Source organism: Trichosurus vulpecula, chromosome 5 (genome assembly GCF_011100635.1).
Source record: "Trichosurus vulpecula isolate mTriVul1 chromosome 5, mTriVul1.pri, whole genome shotgun sequence".
Taxonomy (NCBI): Eukaryota; Metazoa; Chordata; class Mammalia; order Diprotodontia; family Phalangeridae; genus Trichosurus; species Trichosurus vulpecula.
In genome coordinates, this window is record NC_050577.1 from 285,755,334 (window position 1) to 285,781,102 (window position 25,769).

The following is a 25,769-nucleotide window of genomic DNA, read 5'->3' on the forward strand; positions in this document are numbered from 1 at the left end:
TGACAGGAAATTGGAAATATGAATCTGTGGCCAGAGAGAACAGAGTCGGAGCTACAGATTCATAGTCCTCCACAAAGAAGACTTAATGCCAAAAGAATAGTTCTGTCTCCCAAAGCAGACAATATGAAAAGAAGAGACCTAAGAACAAATCCTTTAAGAACAGCCAGAAAGATAAGGGCCAGTGAAGAGAATAATAAAATTTCAGACTCAAGTTTTCAGAGGTCTTCTAGTCCACCCCCCACCTGAAAAACAAATACCTCTATACCAAGTAGTGTTGAACTCAAATAGAAAGAGAGGCCACTAACCCATACATAAGAATCCCAGTGAGCTGCATATTGACTTAGTTTTAAAATACAATCGTATCTATTTTTACTGGATTTTTTATTATTCTGTTCAATATTTCCAATTACATTTTACTGATTCAGGCCGCACCCAGGACACAGGAGGTTGTGGGCCATGTGTTCCAACCCTCTGCTCTAGGGCAGCTCTGACTAGCAGCCATCCAAGCAGGGCTCACTGTTCTCTACTAAGAAAGAACTCAAGGAGCTGTCAAAGGCAGGAGAAAGACCAAAAGAATGTGATGCAAAGGAAGGAGGGTCAGGAGGAAAGCGTATTCAACAGCATCCATTGCTACAGAAGTCAAAGAAAATGCATAAAGACTGAGAAGTAAACCACTGATCTTGAGGATCAAGAAGTGACTTTCCCTTTGAGGACTGACGGTATGTATACAGGATAGCAAAAGCCCTTCTATCTCACACTGAGAGTAAAAGAGTCCAATATATTTTTCAGTTAATACACCAATAAACACAAAATAAAAGTACTTTTTCAATGTACATTTTGCATTTTGGCTGAAAAAAGGTAGTTATTAAAAAAAATCCTTACCTCTGTTCTTGCTGTGTTTTCCAAACATGCTCAATTTTCTGATTACTAGTTTTAAGAGAAGCCTTAGTATACATTTCCAATCTTTTCCTCTTTGCAAGAAGAGCCTTGTTAATATCAGCTATAATGAAATATTTATCAAAATTTCATGTTGTAAAGTTTATGTATTGACAATACAAATTTAAGCAAACTGATCTGAGTAGTCAATTCATCCATACTGGGAAGCCTTGATATATTTAAATTTAAAATAAAATAGGCCAACTAAAAATAAAATAAAATTTAAAATAAAATAGGTACCAACTGTTATAAAAGGTGGCTCTTTCCCTAATTTACAATCTTTTCCCTAAGAAAAATGCTTCCAAGTGGGCTACAGAAATTCTTGCAACTTTTTATAACAATATCTAAACTCCAGTTAACTACAATCTTTATCTTCCCTTCCCCCACCTCAGTTTTGGAATAGGTTTAAGTTAAAGGTAACTTATTCTTTCTTTCCTAGATTACATGTATATATAAAGAATTTTAAGGATGAACTCTAATTCTTTCATGTTTTAAGTTATAAATTTGATGAAATTTTCTACTCAAAATATAAAGTATCAATCAATTTAGAGGACTTCTGGCAAATGAAAGCACACTCAAGATTTCCTGAAAATCAAAGCTTTTAATTAGCTCAAATTTAATACCACCAAAAATCATTTATATGCACCATGACATAAATTAAATGTAGCCTGCAAAACTATTTCATTAGTGACTGAATCTAAGAACAGGCAGTCTATCCTCTGTGTATGTGTGTCTGTATGTTTATGTACTTTAACTTATTTAAGCTAGTGTGGTACAATGGAAAAAGCAATGGATCTGGAATCAAAAAAACTGGGTTCAAATCCAACATCTGACATTACCCTGCGACCTTGGGCAAGTCACTTAATCTTCAATGGTGTCAGTTTCCGCTCTGTGAAAAATAATAATACATGTATGTGACACTTTAAAGTTTGCTAAGGGCTTTGCCAATGTTATCTCATTTTATCTTCACAATAGGCCTGAGAGCCAAGTGCTTTTATTATCTACCTTTTACAGATGACTAAATGGAGGCAAACAGAAGGTACACGAGATGCCCAAGGTCACACGGCTAGCTAAGAAGTATCTAGTGTGCTATTTGAATTCAAAGCTTCCTAGCTTCAGGCTCCATCCTCTAATCCAGGGTGCCACCTAGTGGAGACTGGACTAAAATGGCCTCTGAGGTCACCTCTAGCACAAGATCCATGATCCCATGTCATTTGGGGGACAATGAATGCACCTTGACAGCAAGAATTGTTTCATTTTTCTCTTTGCAGCCCCAGTCCCTAGCACTGTGCCTGGGACATACCAGACATTTAATAAACTCTGAGTCTAGGCTGGACCTCTCCAGTTCCTTTTTCATACAGTATTCCCTAGACTATGTTAAATGTGAATATAAAAATACATTCCTACTAAAAGCTCCCCTTCAGCACAGCTACTATTCATTCTCCACATTAAAATTAGCAAATGGCAATGAGGAAACCCAAGACACATACCAAATATATCTCTAAAATCAAATGCACGTCGAACAGTACATAAGGGCCACAGACCTCTCGAAGTCTGGCAATTCTATGATTCCATCATCTACAAATTTTACCAAGCATAGGCTTTAAACAAAAGAATATCTTTAAATATGATGGAACCTCGAAACGTACCTCCAAATCTTTCCAACATGTTCTGTACTTCACCCCTAAAGAAATTACAATTTAGTTATACATTAAAAAAAATTCTTTTGAAAAGAATATTTTTTCACAGAGCATTTTCTATTTGCATCTAAGTAGATTTCTATTAAGATATTTAATTAAAAACCCTACAAAGTATTGGCATAGAGGGATCTTTTTTAATATCATGAAAAGCATTTAATGCCAAAGATATGCATCATGTGTAATGAAGATACACTAGGTATAAATACAAGAGTAAAGCAAAGATGTCCACTTTCTCCACTATTATTTGATATAGTTCTGGAAATACTAGCAACAGCAATAAGATGAGAGAAAGAAGTTAAAGGCATAAAAATAGGTAGAGAAGAGATAAAATTGTCTATTGGCTGATACAATGGTGTATTTGGGAAATGCTGAGGAATCAGAAAACATACTACTTAAGATAACATCATCAAAGGTGAATGCAAAAAAAACACTTAAGGAATAAAACAGATAAACTCTCAAAATACAGCCTATAAAATAAACCCACAAAAATCAACTTCATTTCTATAACAACAAAATTTTAAAAACAATAATAGAAAGGGAAATTCTAATCCAAATAACTATGAAATGCATAAAATATCTGATATTTGACCTACCAATGCACACAAAGACTTGCATAGGTTCAATTACAAAGTATTCCTTAAGGAAATAAAGAACAGCTTAAAAAAGGTTTAGGAACATTTAGTGTTCATGACTAGGACAAGCCAAATGACAACACTACCAAAGTTAATTTATACTTTTATGCTACACCAATCAAATTGCCAAGACGATACTTTACAGAACTTGATAAAATAATAACAAAACTTATTTGGAAAAAAACAAAAGATCTAGAATATTACGTGAAATGATGAAAAGAGGTAGAGACGAAAGGAGAATAGCATGTTCAGATTTTAAACTATATTATAAAACAGAAGTCACTGAAACCATCTGGTATTGATTAAAAAAAACAGAAAAAGATCAATGGAACAGATTGGAAAACGAAGAATCAGAAACAACAGAACTCAATAATCCAGTGTACTATAAATAAGGAAACAAATTATTTGGGGGGAAAACCTCTCTAGTAACAAGCTAGAAAACTGGAAAGCAGTCTGGCAGAAATTAGGCTTACACCAACACCTTACCTTCCAAAAGGATACATGACCTTAAGCTCATACTCTTAAAAAAAAATTAGAAAAGCAGTAGATCATATAGGTCTCACAGCTTTGGGTGGGAGGATGTATTCTCTTTTTTTCTTTTTTTATTATTTAATATATTTAGTTTTCAGCATTGATTTTCACAAGAGTTTGAATTACAAATTTTCTCCCCATTTTTACCCTCCCCTCCCACCCCAAGATGGCATATATTCTGGTTACCCAGTTCCCTAGTCAGCCCTCCCTTCTGTCACCCCACTCCCCTCCTATCCCCTTTTCCCTTCCTTTCTCATGGGGCAAGATAAATTTCTACGCCCCACTGCCTGTGTATCTTATTTTCTAGTTGCATGCAAAAACTTTTTTTTTGTTTTTGAACATCTGTTTTTAAAACTTTGAGTTCCAAATTCTCTCCCCTCTTCCGTTCCCACCCACATAAGAAGTCAAGCAATTCAACACAGGCCACATGCGTATACACGCGTTATGTATAACCCTTCCACAATACTCATGTTGTGAAAGACTAACTATATTTTGCTCCTTCCTAACCTATCCCCCTTTATTGAATTTTCTCCCTTGGCCCTGTCCCCTTTCGAAAGTGTTTGTTTTTGATTACCTCCACCCCATCTGCCCTCCCTTCTATTATCCCCCCTTCTTCTTATCTTCCTCCTTTTTTCCTGTGGGGTAAGATACCCAATTGAGTATGTATGGTATTCCCTCTTCAGGTCAAATCCGATGAGAGTAAAATTCACTCATTCCCCCTCACCTGCCTTCTCTTCCCTTCCTACAGAACTGCTTTTTCTTGCCACTTTTATGTGAGATAATTTACCTCACTCTCTCTCTCCCTATCTCCCTCTCTCAATATATTCCTCTCTCATCCCTTAATTTGATTTTCTTTTAGATACCTTCCCTTCATCTTCAACTCACCCTGTGCGCTCTCTCTCTCTATATATATACACATACATATATACATACATGCACACTCACACATACATATATACACATAAACATATATATATACACGTGTGTGTGTGTGTGTATATATGTATGTGTGTATATATATATACACACATATATACACACACACACACACACACACACACATATATATATATATATATATATATATATATATATATATATATATATATATATATATATATATATATATATATATATACACACACACATACATATATATATGTATATATTCCCTTCAGCTACCCTAATACTGAGGTCTCATGAATCATACACATCATCTTTCCGTGTAGGAATGTAAACAAAACAGTTCAACTTTAGTAAGTCCCTTGCAATTTCTTTTTCTTGATTACCTTTTCATGCTTCTCTTGATTCTTGTGTTTGAAAGTCAAATTTTCTATTCAGCTCTGGTCTTTTCACTGAGAAATCTTGAAAGTCCTCTATTTTATTGAAAGTCTGTATTTTGCCTTGGAGCATGATACTCAGTTTTCCTGGGTAGGTGATTCTTGGTTTTAATCCTAGTTCCATTGACCTCTGGAATATTGTATTTCAAGCCCTTCGATCTCTTAATGTAGAAGCTGCTAGATCTTGGATTATTCTGATTGTGTTTCCACAATAGTCAAATTGTTTCTTTCTGGCTGCTTGAAGTATTTTCTCCTTGATCTGGGAGCTCTGGAATTTGGCAACAATATTCCTAGATTTTTTGGGGGGATCTATTTGAGGAGGCCATCTGCGGATTCTTTCAATTTCTATTTTGCCCTGTGGCTCTAGAAGATCAGGGCAGGTCTCTTTCATAATTTCTTGAAAGATGATATCTTTGATCATGCCTTTCAGGTAATCCAATAATTTTTAAATTAGCTCTCCTGGATCTATTTTCCAGGTCAGTAGTTTTTCCAATGAGATGTTTTTCATTGTCTTCCATTTTTTCATTCCTTTGGTTCTGTTTTATAATAGCCTGATTTCTCATCAAGTCACTAGCTTCCATTTGCTCCAATCTAATTTTTAAGGTAGTATTTTCTTCAGTGGTCTTTTGGAACTCCTTTTCCATTTGGCTAATTCTGCCTTTCAAGGCATTCTTCTCCCCACTGGCTTTTTGGAGCTCTTTTGCCATTTGAGTTAGCCTATTTTTCAAAGTGTGTTCTTCAGTGTATTTTTCAGGGTCTCCTTTAGCAAGTCATTGACTTGTTTTTCACGGCTTGCATCCTTCTCATTCCTCTTCCCAATTTTTCCTCTAGTTCTCTAAATTGCTTTTCCAAATCCTTTTTGAACGCTTTCATGGCCTGAGACCAGTTCATGTTTTTCTTAGAGGCTTTTGTCATAGGCTCTTTGACTTTGTTGACTTCTTCTGACTGTATGTTTTGGTCTTTTTGTCACCAAAGAAAAATTCCAGAGTCTGAGAATGAATCTGGGTGCGTTTTCGCTGCCTGGCCATGTTCCCAGCCAACTAACTTGACCCTTGAGTTTTTCAGCAGGGTATGACTGCTTGTAGAGTTAAGAGAACTATGTTCCAAGCTTGGGGGGATGCGCCACCTCTGCCACACCAACACTCCTCCTTCCCCAAGAACCCCCAACCCGGATTGGACTTAGATCTTCAGCAGGCTCTGCACTCCTGCTCTGATCCGCCACTTAATTCCTCCCACCAGGTAGACTTGGGGCCGGAAGCAACTGCATCTGTAGTTCTGTAGCTGCCCCTGGGGGTGGTAGCCAAACCAGGAACTCCTTCCACTCCAGCAGCTTTTCCCACTAACCACCTCTGTTGTCTTTGGTGTTTGTGGGTTGAGAAGTCTGGTAACTGCAGTAGCTCACTGATTCAGGGCGCTAGGGCACGCTCCGCCTGGCTCCTGGTCTGGTTGGTCCGCGCCGCCCATGCTGGGCTCTGCTCCACTCCGCTCCCAGTTCCGTGCGGGATAGACATCACCCAGAGACCATCCAGGCTGTCCTGGGCTGGAGCCCTGCTTCCCTCTGCTCTTTTGTGGGTTCTGCAGTTCTAGAATTGGTTCAGAGCCATTTTTTATAGGTTTTTGGAGGGACTTGGTGGGAAGCTCATGCTAGTCCCTGCTTTCCAGGCGCCATCTTGGCTCCGCCCCCCGGGAGGATGTATTCTTAACAAAACAAGGGACTGGGCAATATAATAAAATAGAGAGCTCTGATTACATGACACTGAAAAGCTTCCACATAGACAAAATTGATGTACCTACATGAGAAGAGAAGCGGTGGAATGGGAAAAAAATCTCTATCAAATTTCTCTGATAAGGCTTTGGTATCTAAGATAAATGAACAATTAATAAATATATATGTATGACTGATAACCATTCTCTAATAGATACATGGTCAAAGGATAGGAATAAGCAGTTCACACAGAAAACATTGTAAAGCGTTCACAACCAAATCACTATTAATATAAGCACAATCCAAAACAATCCTGCGATTTCACCTCACCCCCTGCAGATTGGTGAGATGACAACAAAACGGCAATAATCAATGCTGGAGGAGCTATGGGATGATAGGTGCACCAATGCATTGTAGGTGGAGCTGTAAATTGGTACAAGCATTTTGGAATTACGCACATAAAGTGACTAAAATGTCCATACCCTTTGACCTAGGGTGAAACATTTCATTACTGAGCTTTATACCCCAAAGGAAATAGAAATAAGAAGAAAGTCTCCATGTCCACTAAAATATTTACAGTAGCTCTTTTTGTGATAACCTATAATTGGAAACAAAGTAGATTCCCAGTAATTGGGGAATGACTAAACAAACTGCAGTACATGAATGTAATAGAATGTTACTGTGCTGGAAGAAATGATGAATTGATAAATATACGTAAGTATGGAAAGATCTACATGAACTGAAGCAGAGTAAAGTAAGCAGAGCCAAGAAACAAAATACACAATGACTACAACAACATAAATGAGAAGCACCCCCCCACACACACATTAAAAGTGAATACGGCAAAATTATAAACATCAAGCATAACCTGAAAGAAGACATATGGGTAGACATACTCCCTTTGTAAAGAAATCCACAGGTATGGCACATTACACATTTTCAGACATTTCCAATATATTTATCAGTTGTACTAATTTTTCCTCTTCCTTTGTTTTCTCATTTTTGTTGGGATTGGGGAAATCTTTAAAGATTATTTGTTATATGAATAGGCTGTCTAGGAAAGGGGAGGAGGGATACTGGGGAAAATTATGATATAAAAAACAAAATACATCACTACAAACTCATTTTAAAAAATTAGCCAAAAGAGATAAACTATTTTAATCATATTACCCCATATCTTCTTCAACTGCTCCATGAGGAATGACTGTAGAAGGTCTTTTTTTCCCATGCTTTTCAATTACTGCAGTATCTCCTAGAATTATGATGAAAGAGAAGAGTCTTAAATTAAGTTTGCTACTATGGAAGATTCTCATGAAGTAATATTGTCATCTTTTGACCTTTTAGGCTACTGACAGTAAAGCCTTTTGAAACTGTTTTGTTTTCACAACTACAGGCTTATATAGTTGGGGTGCGGTGGTGACTCAAGGTGCTCAAAGGCTGTACTATTGGCACACCGGTTCTGATAGGTCCTACCAAAATGGAAAGGCTTTATGCGTAGGCCCAGTGACTGTCTATCATTTGAGGAGCACTCTAGCTAAATTCGGAGAGGCTCATTGCCAGACTGGCTAAAGAACAATGAAATTTCAATCACAGTAACCCAAAAGGACCACCTACTAAGGCAGAGAGGAGATGTGACCTGCATCAGTTGAAGGAGACCAGGGAAATCAAAGACTCTTGAAGTATGGAAGTTCCACCCATCTATAACCTAACTGATCATAGGTGTCTGAGCTCTTAAGGACTATAACAGACCACAAGCATACATATAGAATAAGCACATGAAATAAATGCAAACTTTGAAGGAAGAATATAAACTATATTTTATTTATGTTTTATGAATTATAAAATATACAATGCAATGCATTTCATAAAACAATGAGTAGTATGCACTACTGTTATCAAAGTATAAATTTGTTATACTGTACCTTCCCTAGCGTCTTCCTCAGAACCACTCAGATCTTTCTTGTCTTCTTTGTCAAAGTCATAAGCTCGGCTCACCTGAGCTTCTGTTGCTGGTTTCCCAGATTTCCCTGCATGTTTTCTTCCCGAAGGTGCCATAGTTAGGCAATTTCTTACTGTAATAAATATAATATTTTAAATATTCCTTTTAATTCCAAAGATTAAATCTCAGAAATATAAGACATAAGACATATATGTATAAAATATAAGATATAAGAAAGAGGTGGGCACAAGTGAGGAATAATCAGACCATCAAAAAACATATTAAGTTCTGACTATGGACAAGGAAGGTATTAGGTGCAAAGTATAAACACAAAGCATAAAACAATCCTTGCTTTTCAGGAACTTGCATTTTGACAGAGATGTGGACATACACTGGCATATATAATATGTGCAGACATACAAAATAATAATAAGGTAATGACGCTAGCCATTGTGGGGACTGAGAAAAATTTTGTGTCAAAAGGCAGTCTTTAGCTGTGCCTTGAAGGAAGTTAGGCATTTGACAAGGCACAAGGCAAAAGGGAGTGCATTCTAAGACTGGTAGATGACCAGCAAAGGCATAAAGATGGGAGATAAACTGTGTGAGAACTAGAAAGCTAGTTTGGCTGAAATTGAAAATGGGAAGGAGACAAATCTATGATGAAGTTGGAGTCTGGCTATGGCCAAGTTATGAAGAGCTGGAAAGCCAAACAGCATTGTTTATACTTCATCCTGGAAGTACACAGGGAGCCACTGAAATTTGCTTAGGAGAGTGACGTGGTCATATTTGCTCTTAAGGAAAAACAATTTTGGCATCCATGTAAAGTATACATTGCAGCGGGGAGAGAGATCTGAGGTAGGTAGACCAAATAGAAGGCCACTGTAAAAGTTTAGGTGAAGGATTCCCCACTTAACATATTCTTGGACTACTTTACCTCCCCATCAGTTGCCCTGCCCAACTAGAGATGACTCTGTCCTGAGACTTACTCTCCTCATTTTTGAATCTCTGGCTGGCATGACTATTTTTTTAAAAATATATTTTTATTTCATTAAATATTTCCCAATTACATGTAAAATTTTTAAACATTGATTTTTTAAAAAAAAATTTGATTTCCAAATTCTCTTCCCCTGCAGAAGGCAAGCAATATATCAATTATACATGTGAAGTAATGCAAAACATATTTCCATGTTAAGGAACACATTCTTAAAGTAAGAAAAATAAAGTAAAAAGAAACATATGCTTCAAACTACACTCAGAGTTCATCACTTCTTTGTCTGGAGGCGGACAGCATTTTTCATCATGCATCCTTTGGAATTGTCTTGATCAAAGTAACTAAGTCTTTTATAGTTGATCATCCTTACGATAGTGCTGTTACCGTGTACAGTGTTTTTCTGGCTCTGCTCACTTCACTTCACATCAGTTCATATAAGACTTACCATGTTTTTCTATAGCCATACCCTTTATTATTTCCTACAGCACAATAGTATTCCATCACAGTCATATATCACAACTTGTTTAGCCAATCCCCAGTTGGCAGGCATCCCCTCAGTTTCCAATTCTTTGCCACCACGAGAAAAAAAAAGCTGCTATAAAGATTTTTGTACATATAGGTCCTTTTCCTTTTTCTCTGATCTCCTTGGGATACACACCTAGTAGTGGTATTGCTGGACCAAAGGGTATGCAGTTTTATAGCCCTTTTTATGTAGTCCCAAATTGTTCTCCAGAATGGGACTAGTTTACATCTCCAGCAATAATGCATTAGTGATATTACCATTTCTTGAGAAGTCCCAGAAATGATGTTCACTTTAATCTTAGCTCAACTCACTTTCTGGACTGCTTGTTTAGTTTATTATGTTTAGAATTCCAGTAGAAAGATTCTTGACAAGGAATTGAAGCATATTGGATGTAGTCCTACTTGTGCCACTAACAATAAGTAAGCTTTACCAAATCACTTAGTCTCATGCTGCCTCAATTTCCCCATTTGTAAAAAAGGAATAATAGCACCTGTCTTAAAGATTTAATATGTTGGGTGAATCAGTTGAGGAAAAGCAGAAAAAACGTTAAACACTACAAACACAATGTTATAAAACTCCTAACTACTTCAGTAAGTACCATGGAAAATATTAAACTATAAAAAGTTGAAATACAATGGTGCTTTCTCAGCCTTCATCCTTCTTGACCTCTCTGCAGCCTATATCACCACTGATCACCTTTCTCCTTGATACTCTCTTCTCTCTGGGGTTTTGGAACACTCTTCTCCCCAGCTCTCCTCCTACCTATCAGACCTCTCCTTCTCTGCGTGCTTTGTTGGATATTCATCCAGGTTATGACTCTTAACCATGGATGTGCCAAAGGGCTCTGTATCAATACAATATCCTCTGTCTGGCATTCAAAGTCTTTTATAACCTAAGCCATCCCTGCTTTTCCAGTCTTCTTATGCCTTATACCTCACACTCATACTCCGCAATCCAGTGAGACTGGCTTCCTGTCTGTTCCTCACACAAGACATTCCATCTGTCACCCTTTTCACTTACTGTCCCCACTTGGTATATTCTCTCTCCTCATTTCTGTTTCCTGGCTTTCTGCAAATCTCAAATTAAATCCTGCCTTTTACAGAAAACCTTTCCTCTGTTGATTATTTCCTACTTATCCTGTATATAGCCTCTCTGTACATAAGTGTTTGCATGTGGACTCCTCATTAAACTGTAAGCTCCTCAGGGGCAGAGACTGTCTTTTGCCTTTCTTTGTAGCCTCAGTGCCTGGAACAAAGAAGACATTTAATAAATGTTTTTTCACTAGGTGTGATTTCTTCACTAAAGTCCTACTCCAAAGCCTCACTGTACAATAAGGTGACCCTGGGCATCATAAGCAATGGAAGGCCTTTCTCTGATAAAGCAAATGAGAGAATAAGCACAGGCAAAAAAAAAAGATATTTGCAAATGATCTGGTTAAGTTAGAGTGCTATTAATTCAACTAAAAATTAACTGAAACAACTCCACCAAAGGAGAATGTAAAACAAACCAACAAGAACACCAGCCTTTCCATATATTAGTAACAAAACCCAGCAAGAGGAGAAAGAAATTCCATTCAAACTACAAAATACATAAAATGTCTATGAATCAACCTACAAAGGACACACTCAGGATTTATATGAATATAACCATAAAGCATTCTTTATAAAAATAAAAGACAAATTATTGGAGAGATATTAACTGTTCCTGTTCATGACTAGACCATGCCCACATAATCAAAAAATATTACCTAAATTAACAATCAACCAGCAATGGATTATTTTACAGAACTGGACAGAATAAAACTAGTCTGGAGGAAAAGAGCAAAAATCTCAAGGTAAAATACATTTTTAAAAAGTAGGATAGAAGAGAGTTTCAATCCTACCAAATCTCAAACTATGCTATGAAGCAGTAATCATCAAAACTCTTCAGTACTGGTTCAAAAATAAAAAAGCTGGTCAATGGATTAAATAAGCAAAACAATGAAACAAAACAAGTGAACTTAGTAGAATAGGGTTTGACAAACTCAAGGACATCAGCTATTGGGGTAAAAATTCCTTATTTGACAAAAAAAAAAATTTCAAAACTGGAAGGCAATCTAACAGAAATCAGGTTTAGACGAGCATCACACCATATACCACAATAAATTCCAAATGGATATATGACCTAAATATCAAACATTATCAAACAAATTAAAGAAAGAAGAAGATACCTTTAACAACTCTGGAGAGAAAAACCTTAAACTAGGAACAGAGGTGATCAAAGAACACGAAAAGGACAATTTTAATTGCATAAAATTAAAAAAAAACTTTTAGCAAGCAAAATAAATGCAAACAGAACCGAATGGCAGCAGGAAAAACAGTAAGCTCCACCTTTCCCCCTCAAAACTCTAACAAAGTGATCTAGAAAACACAGCAGGCAAAATCCTAATGGGAAATCCAAGAAGTCCCATTTCTCCAGCCCAGGTTGGCACAAGTCTGACAGAGGCCTGTGGCTACTAAGGATGTGGTCTGTAGTAGAGTCCTACAGCCCAGGGAGTGGTGGTGTACCCGGGCAAAAGGAAGCCCACACTAGGACATTGAATGCAGGAACCACTACCAACTGGCAGTCCTGTTTCCCACTACCCATTTAGATACAGGTCATAGATCCAAAGCTGACTGACAAGAGGATCTATACCCTGAGGCAGAATTTTGGGGTAGTAAGGGTCATGATGGCTTCTGGGCAGTGTACTGAGAGAAGCAAGCTTAGGAACAAGTGCATGCTAACATCACATCTGAGGTTAGGAAGAAGGCTGAAAGAATGCTCAAACAAAAATAAATCCCACTATAAAAAGCTATTGTGCTGACAGGGCCACTCAAAAGACAAACTCAGAAACAGATAATGGCTCCAAAATACTTACAAGCAAAGTCTCAAAGAAAAACTCAATTTGGACACAAATTCAACTAGAATTCACGGGAGAGATAAAGCAAGAGTTTAAAAAAAAAGAGTAAAACGATTTTGGTTTGTTTTTTTTTAAATAAATGAGAGCACTAAAGGGAAAAAAAAGGCAGAAATAAGAGCTATGGAAGAGAGAAGTGGAAAGGGAGTTAATAGCTTGACACAAAAGGTACAAAATCCTACTCAAGCAACAAATGCCTTGAAAATCAGAATGAACCAAATAGAAGCCAATAACTCCATGAGACAAGAAAAAATGTTAAAACAAAGTCAAAAGAATGAACTATTAGAAAACGTAAAGCATACTAAAAACAAGTGAATTGAAAAACAGATGTAGAAAGGAAAAAAAAAGTAAGAATTATTAGACTACCTGAAAGCTATAATGGAAAAAAGGAGCCAAGATACTTATTTTAAGAAATCTTAAATGAAAACTGCTCAGCTTTGTAGGTAGAAAGAAAGAATTCCCATACCAAGGCAACACAGTCAGGTACCAAGGTACACACATGAATTATCAGCCACCACCCTAAAGGAGCACAGAGCTTAGAATAAGATATCTGGAAAACAAAGGATATAGGCTTACAGTCAAGAATAACCTAGCAAAACTAAGCATAATCATACAGGGGAAAAACGGACCTCTAATAAAATAGAAGACTTTGCAGTATTTCTGAATTTTTTCTTTTTTTTTTATTTCTGAATTTCTGATGAAAGACCAGATACACAGACAGACAGATACAGACACACACACACACAGTGCTGAAGTTCAAATACAGGAGTCAAGAGAAACATAGAAGGGTAAACACAAATGAAGAATTATAATGGACTAAACATGGATAAATTGCTTCCATTCAAATAGGAGGAGAAGATACATATATCCCCTTGAAACTCTATCTTCATCAAAGATCATAAAGAGAAAAATATAATCAGATAGAAGGCCTGGGAGTGATTCTGTTACATCTTGATCTTAAAAAAAAGAATAAGAAAAGGAATAGACTGGAGAGAAGGGGAGGAAGGTAAGGGAAAGTTATGTCACACAAGCAGAGTACCTAAGAGTAGATGTATATACAGACAAGGAGGGTGGAGAAATGAATGACTGATGAACCTCATTCTTACTGAACTGGTCAAAAGATGGAGTATACACACATACAGAGGTGAGTACAAAACTATGTTTCACTCCAAAGGGAAATAGGAGGGCAGGGGGAATTAGAGGGAGAACAGATTAAGGAAGGGGTTAGTTCTAAGCAAAACAAAATGAGGATGTACAAAAATATAGCTCCTTTTGGGATGGCAAAGAATGGGATTATAAGGGAATGGCCAAATAAGTTATATACAGGTGAGAGAAAATTGTTGTGCTTGGCAAATGAAGGGGATGGTTTCAGAAAAACTTGGGAAGACTTGTATTAACTGACTCAGGGTGAGGGGAACAGAATCAGAACAATGTATACAACAATTGTACAACAATGAGGTAAAGACAAACACCTTTGAAAAATGAGGGGCTGTACTTTAATGAATGTTGGAAAGATATAAAGTGTGTCTGGCAGTCACGTAATTAGACAGAAGAGCTGAGAAAAGAAGAAACAAAGGATAACTAGACCTGTAGCTGCAAGCCTAGTAGCTGACACATCCCAAATAAAACTGTGGCATGACCAGGAGGGAGTTCAGGTCAAGGAGCAATATATAATGGCAACATACAGGTGATTGTAACCCAGAAGACCTGAGACCAATGCCAGCTCTGAAGGTATGGACCAGGAATAATTCACCTTATAAAAGCTTGCTCTGCTTCTGTATCCTGGCCCCCTGTGCATTCCAGCATGGGTGGCCCGCCTCTTGAGAGTAGCAATAAATCTTTCCTTTACTCACTCCTGTGTAAAAAGTTTATTTATGGACATTTCCAACAGGAGCAACTGGAATTCCAGAGCATTAATGATGAAACCATTCTACCCTCCTCCTGATAGAGAGGTGAAAGACTCGGAGTGGGGAGGTGGGGAGGAGGAGGAGGAGGGGAAGAGAGAGAGGGAGACGAGAAGGGAAGAGGGAGGGAGAGAGAGGGGGAGATTGAGAAGGAGATCATAAGACATAGCTAATGCAGAAATTTGTTTTGCTCAACTTATACATATTTGCCACAGGGGTAGAGGCAAAGGGAGGAGGAAAGAAAGTGGGTTTCTCCTAACTGAAAAAAAAGTAATTAAAAAAAATCAATTTTAGTAGATTGAGAAAATTATTGCTGTCCATTTTTATTTTACTATTTGTTAGAAGGAGGAAGCTTCCATTTTGTGGAGAAGAGGTGAGATTTAATGGATGAGGATAAAGACTTTTTTTTTTTTTTGAAAAATACGTCTATAAAACTTTAATAAAACAAAGAAGAAAACAAAAAGTCCAGAAGGAACATAAAAACGGCAATTCTGTCACAACCGCATTAAATTTCAGAGTTAAAGACTGTACGTAACATAAATTTACGATTTCATATGCAATCCTCTTTTCTATTCTGCCTTGCTGAAATGTGTTTTTTATTTTGCTTAGTTTTTAAGAAAGGGTTTGGATAAGGTCACAGGTTTTTGTTTTTTTTTTTTTTTTAAGTCATTCAACGTTAACGCCCAGTGAGAAAACTCCCAGCAAACCCGAACACTGCAGTCTCACTTAACGAACTGCCCGGTGAAGTGACTGGCCCAGGGTAACGCAATCCAACCAGTCACACTTGAGACCCGCAGGTTCTCCAGCCCCCGCCCCAGGCCACGTGCATCCTAGCAGACGGTCCCACTCCCCTCCCCCCGCAGCTGACGCCCAAAGCGAGCACGTGACAAATGCTTGATTGACTCCCGGACACACCCGGCTCTCGCCGCCCCGGCCCCACCCCCACCCCCCACCCCCCAGGCAGGTTCTGAACTTTTTTTTAATTATGACGCCCCGCACCCAGACTTTGGCAGCCTGGTGAAGCCAGCTGCAGCCCCTTTTCAATTGCGTAAAATAAAATACAAAAAAACCTCCCAATTATGCTGAAATACCGTGGTCAGAATTCACCTCAAACGAGGTCCCAGACCCGAATTTTGAGTCCCCTTCCCCCCAGATCTAAACATAAAACGATGCTTCACCTTCACGGGGCGCCAGAAACACTTTTTGTCCATAATTCCCCCACCACAAACACACGAAATCCAAACAAAACGTCCCGGTCGTATCCCAGCAAGCTAAGGGTTCTCTGGGCCTCAGTTTTCTGAACCATACAAGGCGGGCTTGGGGGCGCGGCCCCTTCTGGCTCTAAGCCTACAAGTTCCAGCTCCTCCCTGGGCCTCAGTTTCCCCATCTGTCCACGGGGTCCGGCGGCCTCCCCACCCTCAAAAGCCCTGGGAGGGAAGGAGGGGGGGAGTGTTTACCTCAGTCGGGCTTCCCCTCGACTCAGCTCCGCCCCTGGGAGGTTGGCGGCCTCTCACCCGGGACCCCAAGCTGGGTCTCCGGCTTTGGACGCTGGGAGAAGAACGTCCCTGACCGAGAGAAGCGACCAGCAGAGCCCAAAACTACGGCTGCGCGAGGCACGAGGCGGGAAGGCAAGCACGCGCTCACGGGCTTTCCCGCTCTAGTGCGCAGGCGTGAAAGGCGGGGGAGGGGTGAGGAAAATGAGCGGGGGGGAGGGGCGGAGAAAGGGAGGGAAAGGAAGGAGGAGAATGGGGGAGGGGAGGGGAAAGAAGGGAGAGGGGGATGAGAAGGAAAAGGTAAAAGGGAAGGGAGAGAGGAATTGGGAGAAAGAAAAAAGAGAGAGCCATGAGAGGGAAGAGCAAGGTGTGATGGAATTGTTCATTCTTAATTTCCTTTTATTAATTTTTATTTAAGGGTAACTAGGTGGTGCAAATCCGACCTCAGATTAGCTGTGTGACCCTGGGCAAGTCACTTAATCCTGTCTGCCTCAGTTTCCTCATCTCTGCCAAGAAAACCCCAAATAGGGACACAGAGAGTCAGACAGGACTGAATAACAAAATTTTACTTGTGGGGAGGGTGGTCAGGTGGTTTACCCACTGGAAGGTCACTGACCTGAAACCTGTCCCTTGGGATGTGAGAAGTGACAACCTTCCCTCAGATAAGAAGTCAAAAAGGGGTCCAGGCTTCCCAAAAAATTTGACTTAAGTCTCCACATGCATATAAATCCTCTCTCAATCAGCCAATTTGTGCAGTTTAATATGTAACCTGACTCAATTTACCTTTCATTAGGTTCGATTAGGTCATGTCTGAGGCTGTCATTCGGTTTAAGTTTGTTCAACTTTTATGCCATTGAAGGAAGCATGGGATTATGAATCTGTCTTTCCTAACTTTTACAGCGAAAGGAATGTAGGACATTGTAATATGGAAAAGATTTATTTCTCTGTCACTTCAATGTCATTTTGTCTTTAGAAAGCTTTTCAAAAACTCAATTAGAAATTCAGGTTATTTTTCTACCCCCTGAACCTGTTCTAAAGCACAATAAGACCAAGGTTTTTACCTGCATAATCTGTGTTTGGTACATCTGCTCTGGCAGTGATAACCCACCACGATGCTTCTTTAAGTCCCAACTAAAATCCTACCTCCTACAGGAAGCCTTCCCTCACCATTCTTCGTTCCAGTGCAGTCGCTCTGTTGACTGCTTCCTGTTAATCCTGCACATAGCTAGCTTTGTATATTTTTGTTTGCATGTTCTCTTCCGAGTTAGGCTGTAAACTCCTTGAGGGTAGGGGCTGCCTAATGTATCTGTGTTAGATTAGCAGGGTGCCTGGCACAAAGTAGGTAGATGCTTAGTAAATATTTATTGAATAAATGAATGAATGAATGTTTTTCCATAACAAGAGGAAAAAAGAGAGAGAGGGTGGAGAAAGTGTAAGGAGGAAGAGAAAGGGGGAGGGGAAGAAGAGAAAGGGAGGAAGAGAAAGGAAAGAGATGAAAAGGAGAAAGATGAGAAAGGGAAATATGAATAGTAAGAAAGAAAAAAGAGAAAGAAGAGAAAAGAAAGGGAAAGGAGGAAGAGTGGGAGGGAGAAATGAGAAGCATAGGAAAGAGGGGAAGAAGGAAGAGGAGGAAGAGGCAGATAAGAAAAGGAGAGAAGGGATAGGAGAGAGTGTAATACAAGGAAAATTAGGAACCCCTGAGTAACCCCTAGCTACTGACAAGCCCCCCCCAGAAAGAATGGATTCAGATATCTTTGGTATTTAGCAAACCCCTGGGACTCCATGGCTCCTTCCTGAAATGTCAATAGATAGGACCATCCCACTGAGAGATAACCTGGCAGATCCTGTCTAGCAGATATCCCTGAGACTCCTTGGTTCCTTCCTGGAATGTCAATAGATAGGACTATCCCACTGAGAGATAACTTGATAGACCCTTCCTGGGAGATATCCCTGGGACTCTGTGACTCCACCAAGGAATGTAAATGAGATTATCCCACTAGTACGATAACCTGACTGAATCTTTTGATCAGCCAGGACCTTTGTTCCTCTTCCCCCTTACTCTGTACCCCCATATCCTATATAAGCCAAGCCATCACCCCAACACATTTGCCATTGATTTGTGGTGCCGTACCCCGATGGCCGCCGGCTAATAAATTCTCCACTTAAAACTTATACTCTGTGGTGTGTCTCGCTCGCTTCTGGTACAACAAGAGAAAGCATTAGGAGAAAAGGAGAGAATGGAGGGGAGTGAGGGACAAGAAAGGCAGGGGAGGAAAAGAAGGGAAAGAGAAGAGAGGAGGAGAAGAAGATAGAGGGATGGGAGGGGAAGAAGAGAGGAAGAAAAAAGTTAGAGGGATGAGAAGAGGCAAGGGAGGGAGGGATGAGAATGAGTGTGGGATGGGGAGAGAAATAAAGGCCTTCCATGAAAACTAAGAAACATATAAACAAGTAAAATTTCATTTTACATACTCCTTAGAATAGCTGTTTTTAATAACCTGGTTCTTTTTAGAATGTAGAGCGTTTAAGGGACCTTAGCAGTACCACTTCCTCATTTTATAGATTAGGAAACTAAGGCCCCCAGGAGGGAAGGTGACTAACCCAAGATCACAAAGGCCTGTGGGAAGAGGAAACACTTGAACCTAACTCTTTGTATAAAGTATAAAGTCCTTTGTTCTTTTCACTCCACCACTTACCTTCTCTTGTGGGAGATTCAGGAAGTTTTCAATCATTTAGGTGCCTGGCACAAAAAATACTTGAAAACAACAACATGCATGCAACTAGAAAATAAGATACACAGGCAATGGGGCATAGAAATTTATCTTACCCTACAAGAAAGGAAGGGAAAAGGGGATGGGAGGGTAGTGGGGTTGATGAGGGCACAGTCTCTGGGAATCCCTTGAACCCTTGAACTCTCCTTGAATCTTGCCACTCGACCTGGCCTTGGCCTGAGGCTATAACCATTAAGCCCAAGTGCCTACCTTGCCCGGTCCTCTATTGTCCAGCTGTTTCCCACCCTTAATCCTGTTTCCCATCCTTAATCCTGATCAAAATATCTATACCCTAGCTCCACTACCCCAGCCCTTGATGGGTTGTCATTTCCATATGGCCTTCAGCTATTTCCCCCACCCTGGAGTCTGACCTCCTCCTTAAGTCCCTCCCTAGACCCTTCCTCTAGTCACCCCAGACCACCCCTCAATCCCTCCCACAACCTTTGTATATATAATCTCCATCTTGCCTCCATGAAGGCGGTCAGAACCAATCTAGCTCAGATGGGTCTGGCCCTTTTTCCTTACAGGCGTCGCAAGGGGTGGGATCTCTCGGGGCAGGCTTATTTGGCTAACTCTTAATAAACTTTATCCTTTCCCTTGGCTGAGAAGGCTTGAGTCGAATTCTTTCGGCAGGACCCGGCGTGTCGGTACTTTGGGGTGTCGAGCACCTCTCACCCCAAACCCTCATCAGGGTGACAGAAGGGAGGGCTGACTGGGGAACAGGGCAACCAGAATATACACCATCTTGGAGTAGGGGGGAGGGTAGAAATGGGGAGAAAATTTGTAATTCAAACTCTTGTGAAAATCAATGCTGAAAACTAAATATATTAAATAATAAAGAAGAAGAAAAAACAACAAAAAAAGAAAATAAAACAAATGTACTAAATAGCCACAACACAGGTTCAAAAGCTTAATAAACCGTCAAGTGTTCTCTCTTTCCCTCTCTTCCCCTTTCTTTTTCCCTTTCTCCCCTCCCTCTCCTCTCTCATTCCCTCTCCCTCTCCTACCTTCCCTCTCCCCTCCTTCTCTGTCTCTCCTCTCTCTTTCCCTATCTCTTTCCCTCCCTCTCCTTCTCTCTCTCCTTTCCTTTCTCTTTCTCTCCTTTCCCTCTTACTCTCTACCTCCTCTTCCCCCTTTTCCTCTCTCCTTCTTCCCTCTTTCTCTCCCTCTCTCTTCTTTCATATATGTGTGTATATATATATGCATATATATATTTATATACAGATACATGACATTAATGTTTCAGAGCAAGTATCAATTTAGAAATTAACCATCAATTCAAATTACACATTTTTAAGTATTCTCAAAAATAATTCCTATCAGCAGGAGTGCTACTAACTGGACTTTGCTTCAAGTTTTACTTTTTTGTTTCTTGTTTCATTATTGTCTTTGTACCCTTAATCATCACTTAATACAGGGGCTGACATATAGTAGGTGCTTAATAAAACAGCCTATTTCTTTTTACCATTTTTTTTTGTAATTTTAAAAAATGATGGTGAGCATCACTCTGTTCATTTGTATGGTTCAATGTTGCCACCTGGTGTCCTGACAGAGCTATGACTAGGTATTCCAGACCATTCTAAAATAATTTTTTTTTGAGGGGGGAAGGCAGGGCAATTGGGGTTAACTGATTTGCCCAAGGTCACACAGCCAGTAGGCATCAAGTGTCTGAGGCTGCATTTGAACTCAGGTCCTCCTGACTCCAGGGTTGGTGCTGTATTCACTGCACCACCTAGCTGCCCCTAAAATAATTTTTTAATTAAATGAGGCAATAAAGGATCTAGATTGATATAATTAGCTCAGATGAAAAGCGAATTATCTGGATCTGTGATTTTATTAAGTAATAGGCCCTTCCTACTAGAATTTTTGTGAGGATCAAATAAGAATATTGGTGAAATACTTTGAAAACCTTAAAACACTATATAAATGTGAGCTATTATGACCAATATGCTTAATAGGAAGTCCTTTTCCAGAACCCAGAATGTGTCCATACAACTAGGAGAACTAACTAGTAAAAGCTAATAAAAATCATAGCTAGCTCTAATATATATAATATAGAGAGAGCTTTAAGGTTTACAAAGCGGTTTATAAATATCTCATTGATCTTCACAACCACCTTGGGAGAAAGATGCTATCTATATTCCCATTTTCAGATGAAGAAACTGAGGTACCAAATAATTAAATGGCTTACCCAAGGTCACCCAGCTCCTAAGTGTTTGAATCTGAACTCAGGTCCTCCTGACTCTAGTATCCACTAAGGCAAGGAGTTGCCTTTATATGTCTATGAATACAATGAGGGTTGCTTTTGTTTTTTTAGCTAACAAATACATTTGTCCAAATCACAGCAAAACAAAATCAGAGAAATATGCATAGGAAAACATATACCAGATTATGTGGAGGGAAAGAGCTCTCCCGCTGGGCGTGAGATAACTCAACTCCACGAAGAGAGTCCTGGATCTCTCACCCAAGGAGAAACTCCCTGAAATCTCTAATGCAGCAAGCTGAGGATAGAGATATGATGGAGGCCACCGGCTCCTCTCAAGCTGGGTCCTTCCCAGAGTCTTCTCAGCAACCTCACAAAGAGCTTGGCTTTCTGGGTCCATCTTTTCCATCTTCCCACTCCAAGCTAGAAGCCACAGTTGGTTAACAAACATTTATTGTTTGCCACCTGGTAAGCGCTGGGAATAGAAGTATAAACAACAATCCTTGACCTCAAGGGGTTTACTTATTCTAATGGGGGAAAGGGGAAAGAACTATCCCATATGGGAGAGGGCAGAGGACATGGTAAAGGTCAGTTTGCCGGTAGAGCCAAATGAGATATGGACAGCCTGGGTGCCCTCCTTAAATGGAGGATCAGGAAGGGGCCATCTAATCAAAGTGGGAGGGGGAGATCCCAGGGGCAGAGGATACTTCCAATGGTAAAATTCAAGGGCTGGAGTGAGCATCCTTATGAATTGATTTCTGGGGAATAGTGGTGAATAATAATCATGTTGACATTCTTTACATAAATGAAGGCCAGAAGATATATTAGGAAGGTAGAATTTATGATTTCAAAGAGAATCTCATATGTGCCTAAAAGGTCCGGAACCGCAGGATATAAGGAATTCTCTAGGCAGAAGGCAGGAGAACTAAAGCATGTATTTACACTCCACAATAACAAGCCCACAAACCAGCGTCCCCATTTTGATATTTTCATCAAAAGCTTCCAGGCCCAATAAGTCCGCCTTATAAGGGTAACCAGGAGGCCACAGAGAAGCGAGATGGTATAAGGCAAAATCATATACATGCTTCCCCTCTACGGTAAGAAGATTACCCACTAGCCTCTAGTCAGCTCTGCTACCGGCAGCTCAGCTTCGGCTGTAGGTGTCTCTAGCTCCAACCGGAAAAGGAAAGGAGGATCTTCAAGCTGTCCTCTCCCCTCTTATAGAGTTTTTGACATCATCAAGCGCCGCCTGAACGACCAGGGCCGGTTGGTTCTTGTCTTGGCCCCTCCCCCAGCGTAGACCACGTTAACACACCTCCCCTCAGCCAGCGCCACGACTCATCACACAGGAAGCTCTGGTCCTGCCCCGGAAGAGCAAGCCCCAGCGTCCAGGGAAGCTCAACGAGGCGAGCTGAGTCATTCAAAGAAAACAAAGTCCATTCTGGCTACACTCCACCCCTCATAATGTTCTAAGATGCACAATCCAATCATAATTCAAATTAAATTATATATCCTAGAATATTGTGATCCAATTCTGCAGGAAACTAAAACATATCATTCACAATAAAGCAAAACATATCATTCAGTGACATTCCCAAATATTGGTTTACGATTCAAATGTGATCCACCCCTAGATCCCAGCCAGATAATCTCTTCAATCAATCATCCCAAAATAATTATTAACAATTCAAATGTCCACCCCTAGATCTTCGTATCCATTACATAGGATCAATAATATCATAACAATAAAACAATATAGCAAGGATAACACAAAATAAGTACACAGAACACTATCATCATCCCCCCCCTCAAACAATTGGGGCTCAAAATCTTGGGGTAAGGGGTGAAGGTCTCATTTTCCATAGCTTCTTCTTGTGAAATTGGATGTAGAGGTGTCCCTGCCCCAAAGAGTCCAATTCCAGAGTTCAGTTCTTTAGCAAGCTGGCAGGAATTCCAAGAATGCTACGTGCTTAGGCAGTCACTGGAAACTGCAGGGTGCTTAAACCTGCAGGAGACAGAACTAGCGACAAGGTTAACTAAAACAGAGAACAAAAAGAGTAGGCAAGTATGGGCTATTATCCTTCAAATAAAATCATCTCCAGTTTAGTTGAAATTTCAGTTATGCAGAGATCCAATATCAGAGCCAAACTCAGATGGGAAATGTTTCTTTTCAAACGGAACACAATGAGGAAACTAAGCCAAGAAGATCCCACCCTAGATGGAGACTAGGATTGTCCTCCCAGCCTTTCCCCAGATGTACAAGGGAAACCAGGAGGATCCCATCCTAGGTAGACTAGGATTGTCCTCCCAGCCTTTCCCCAGATGTACAAGGGAAACCAGGAGGATCCCATCCTAGATAGACTAGGATTGTCCTCCCAGACTTTCCCCAGATGTACAAGGGAAACCAGGAGGATCCCATCCTAGATAGACTAGGATTATCCTCCCAGCCTTTCCTCAGATTGTACAAGGGAAACCAGGAGGATCCCATCCTAGATAGACTAGGATTGTCCTCCCAGCCTTTCCCCAGATTGTACAAGGGAAACCAGGAGGATCCCATCCTAGATAGACTAGGATTGTCCTCCCAGCCTTTCCCCAGATGTACAAGCTTTCATCCGTTAATCACACAAAGTCACCTTCCCTCTGAGTGGCTTGTGTCAATTACCAGCATCAGCCATACCTGTGGGGTCCGTGAATCTAATATTATAGCCCTATTCACGGTAAAATATATGGTTCAGGGGCACGATTTGGTAATTATCTTCCCCTGAATAGACAACTGTTACAGTGTTGTTCTTCCCATGGGCTATGACTTCTGCAGCCTTTGGAATATCATCTGGCTTCCGTTTTACCCATACCTTAGCTCCCAACTTTATTCTATCAATGGAGCAAGCCCCTTTTGCCCCTCTAGTAGTTATTTTGGGAGGAGGGTCAGTTTTCACAAAGGGTATTTTTTCACAGGGGATAATAATCACTTGAACTATCCTATCATTCCTACCAAATTGTACAGGTTTTTCACCCAAATTCTGGAGTGTCACAACAATTTCTTTTTGATAATTCGAATCTATCACTCCAGCCAATACATGTACTCCTTGAGCTGCTAATCCTCGTTTAGGTAATATCTGTCCAAAATGATTCTTGGGGATTCTCATACATACTCCAGTAGGGGTTTTTCTTATCTCTTTCCTATTCAACCTAAAATTCTCTATACAATGTAAATCATATCCTGCCGAACCAGGTGTTCCTGGACATGGTAGGGGGACATCTTCCCTCACAGTCCAAAATTCAATATTTTGGATCTCACGTGTTTGCTGTTCTCTAATCTGCAAATCTGGGGTCATCATTCTGGCTAGAGGTGTACTCCCCCCTAAGGGCCTATTATTCAAATTACGTAAGGCAATAGACAAATTATCCTTCCAATGTCGATATGAATTATTAGAGCTTAATTTTCTCAGCTGTTCTTTCAACAATCCATTCATTCTTTCAATCAGCCCAGATGCTTGTGGGTAATATGGAATATGATATATCCATTCTATATTGTTCAACACACAATATCTTTTCACTTCTTTGCCCTTGAAATGTGACCCATTGTCACTTTGAATCTGCATTGGGGTTCCATAGTATAAACTTACAATATCTAGGGTTTTACAGGTGTTTTTCTGAGTTGCGTCCTTATAAGGACAAGCCACTAGTACACCTGAATAGGTGTCAACACACGTACATACATATTTACATCCTTTATCCTGGGGTAGTGGGCCAATATAATCTATCTGCCAAATTTGGGCTGGAACTTTTCCCCTTGCTATTTCTCCAGTTACTATCCTAGGAAGAGTTTGTTCTTTTTCTAATTGACATATACAACACCCCTCTGTTATTTGTTTTAACAATGCATGAGAGATACTGATACCCCGATCCTGTGCCCATCGGTGGGTGGCCTGGACCCCTAAATGGCCGGCGGTCTGGTGGACCCATCTTGCTAAGGCTGAGTCATCAGTTGGAGTTGGAGTAGGGACAATACATTCAGTGGCAATCTTTGCTAGTCGATCCGCGTGTGCATTGTACTCACGCTCTGGTGTGGTCAGGGTCGCGTGAGCATCAACATGAAAAACTGACAAATCCGTAACCAAAGACATGTCCCATATATTTTCCCATAACTCTTTACCCCAAACTTGTTT

General features: G+C 40.0%; 1 protein-coding gene across 1 annotated transcript in view; it reads right to left on the minus strand.

The window, feature by feature from the left end:
• Nucleotides 1-16,674, minus strand: part of SYCP3 (synaptonemal complex protein 3) — a 30,620-nt gene extending 13,946 nt beyond the window's left edge. The window contains exons 1-5 of the mRNA XM_036758774.1: nt 16,594-16,674; nt 8,767-8,916; nt 8,015-8,096; nt 2,586-2,620; nt 883-1,000 (exon numbers count right to left, since the gene is read on the minus strand). Coding sequence (XP_036614669.1) covers nt 883-1,000; nt 2,586-2,620; nt 8,015-8,096; nt 8,767-8,899 — 368 coding nt within the window. The 5' untranslated portion in view covers nt 8,900-8,916; nt 16,594-16,674. The remainder of the gene's footprint in view (nt 1-882; nt 1,001-2,585; nt 2,621-8,014; nt 8,097-8,766; nt 8,917-16,593) is intronic.
• Nucleotides 16,675-25,769: the final 9,095 nt, after the last annotated feature.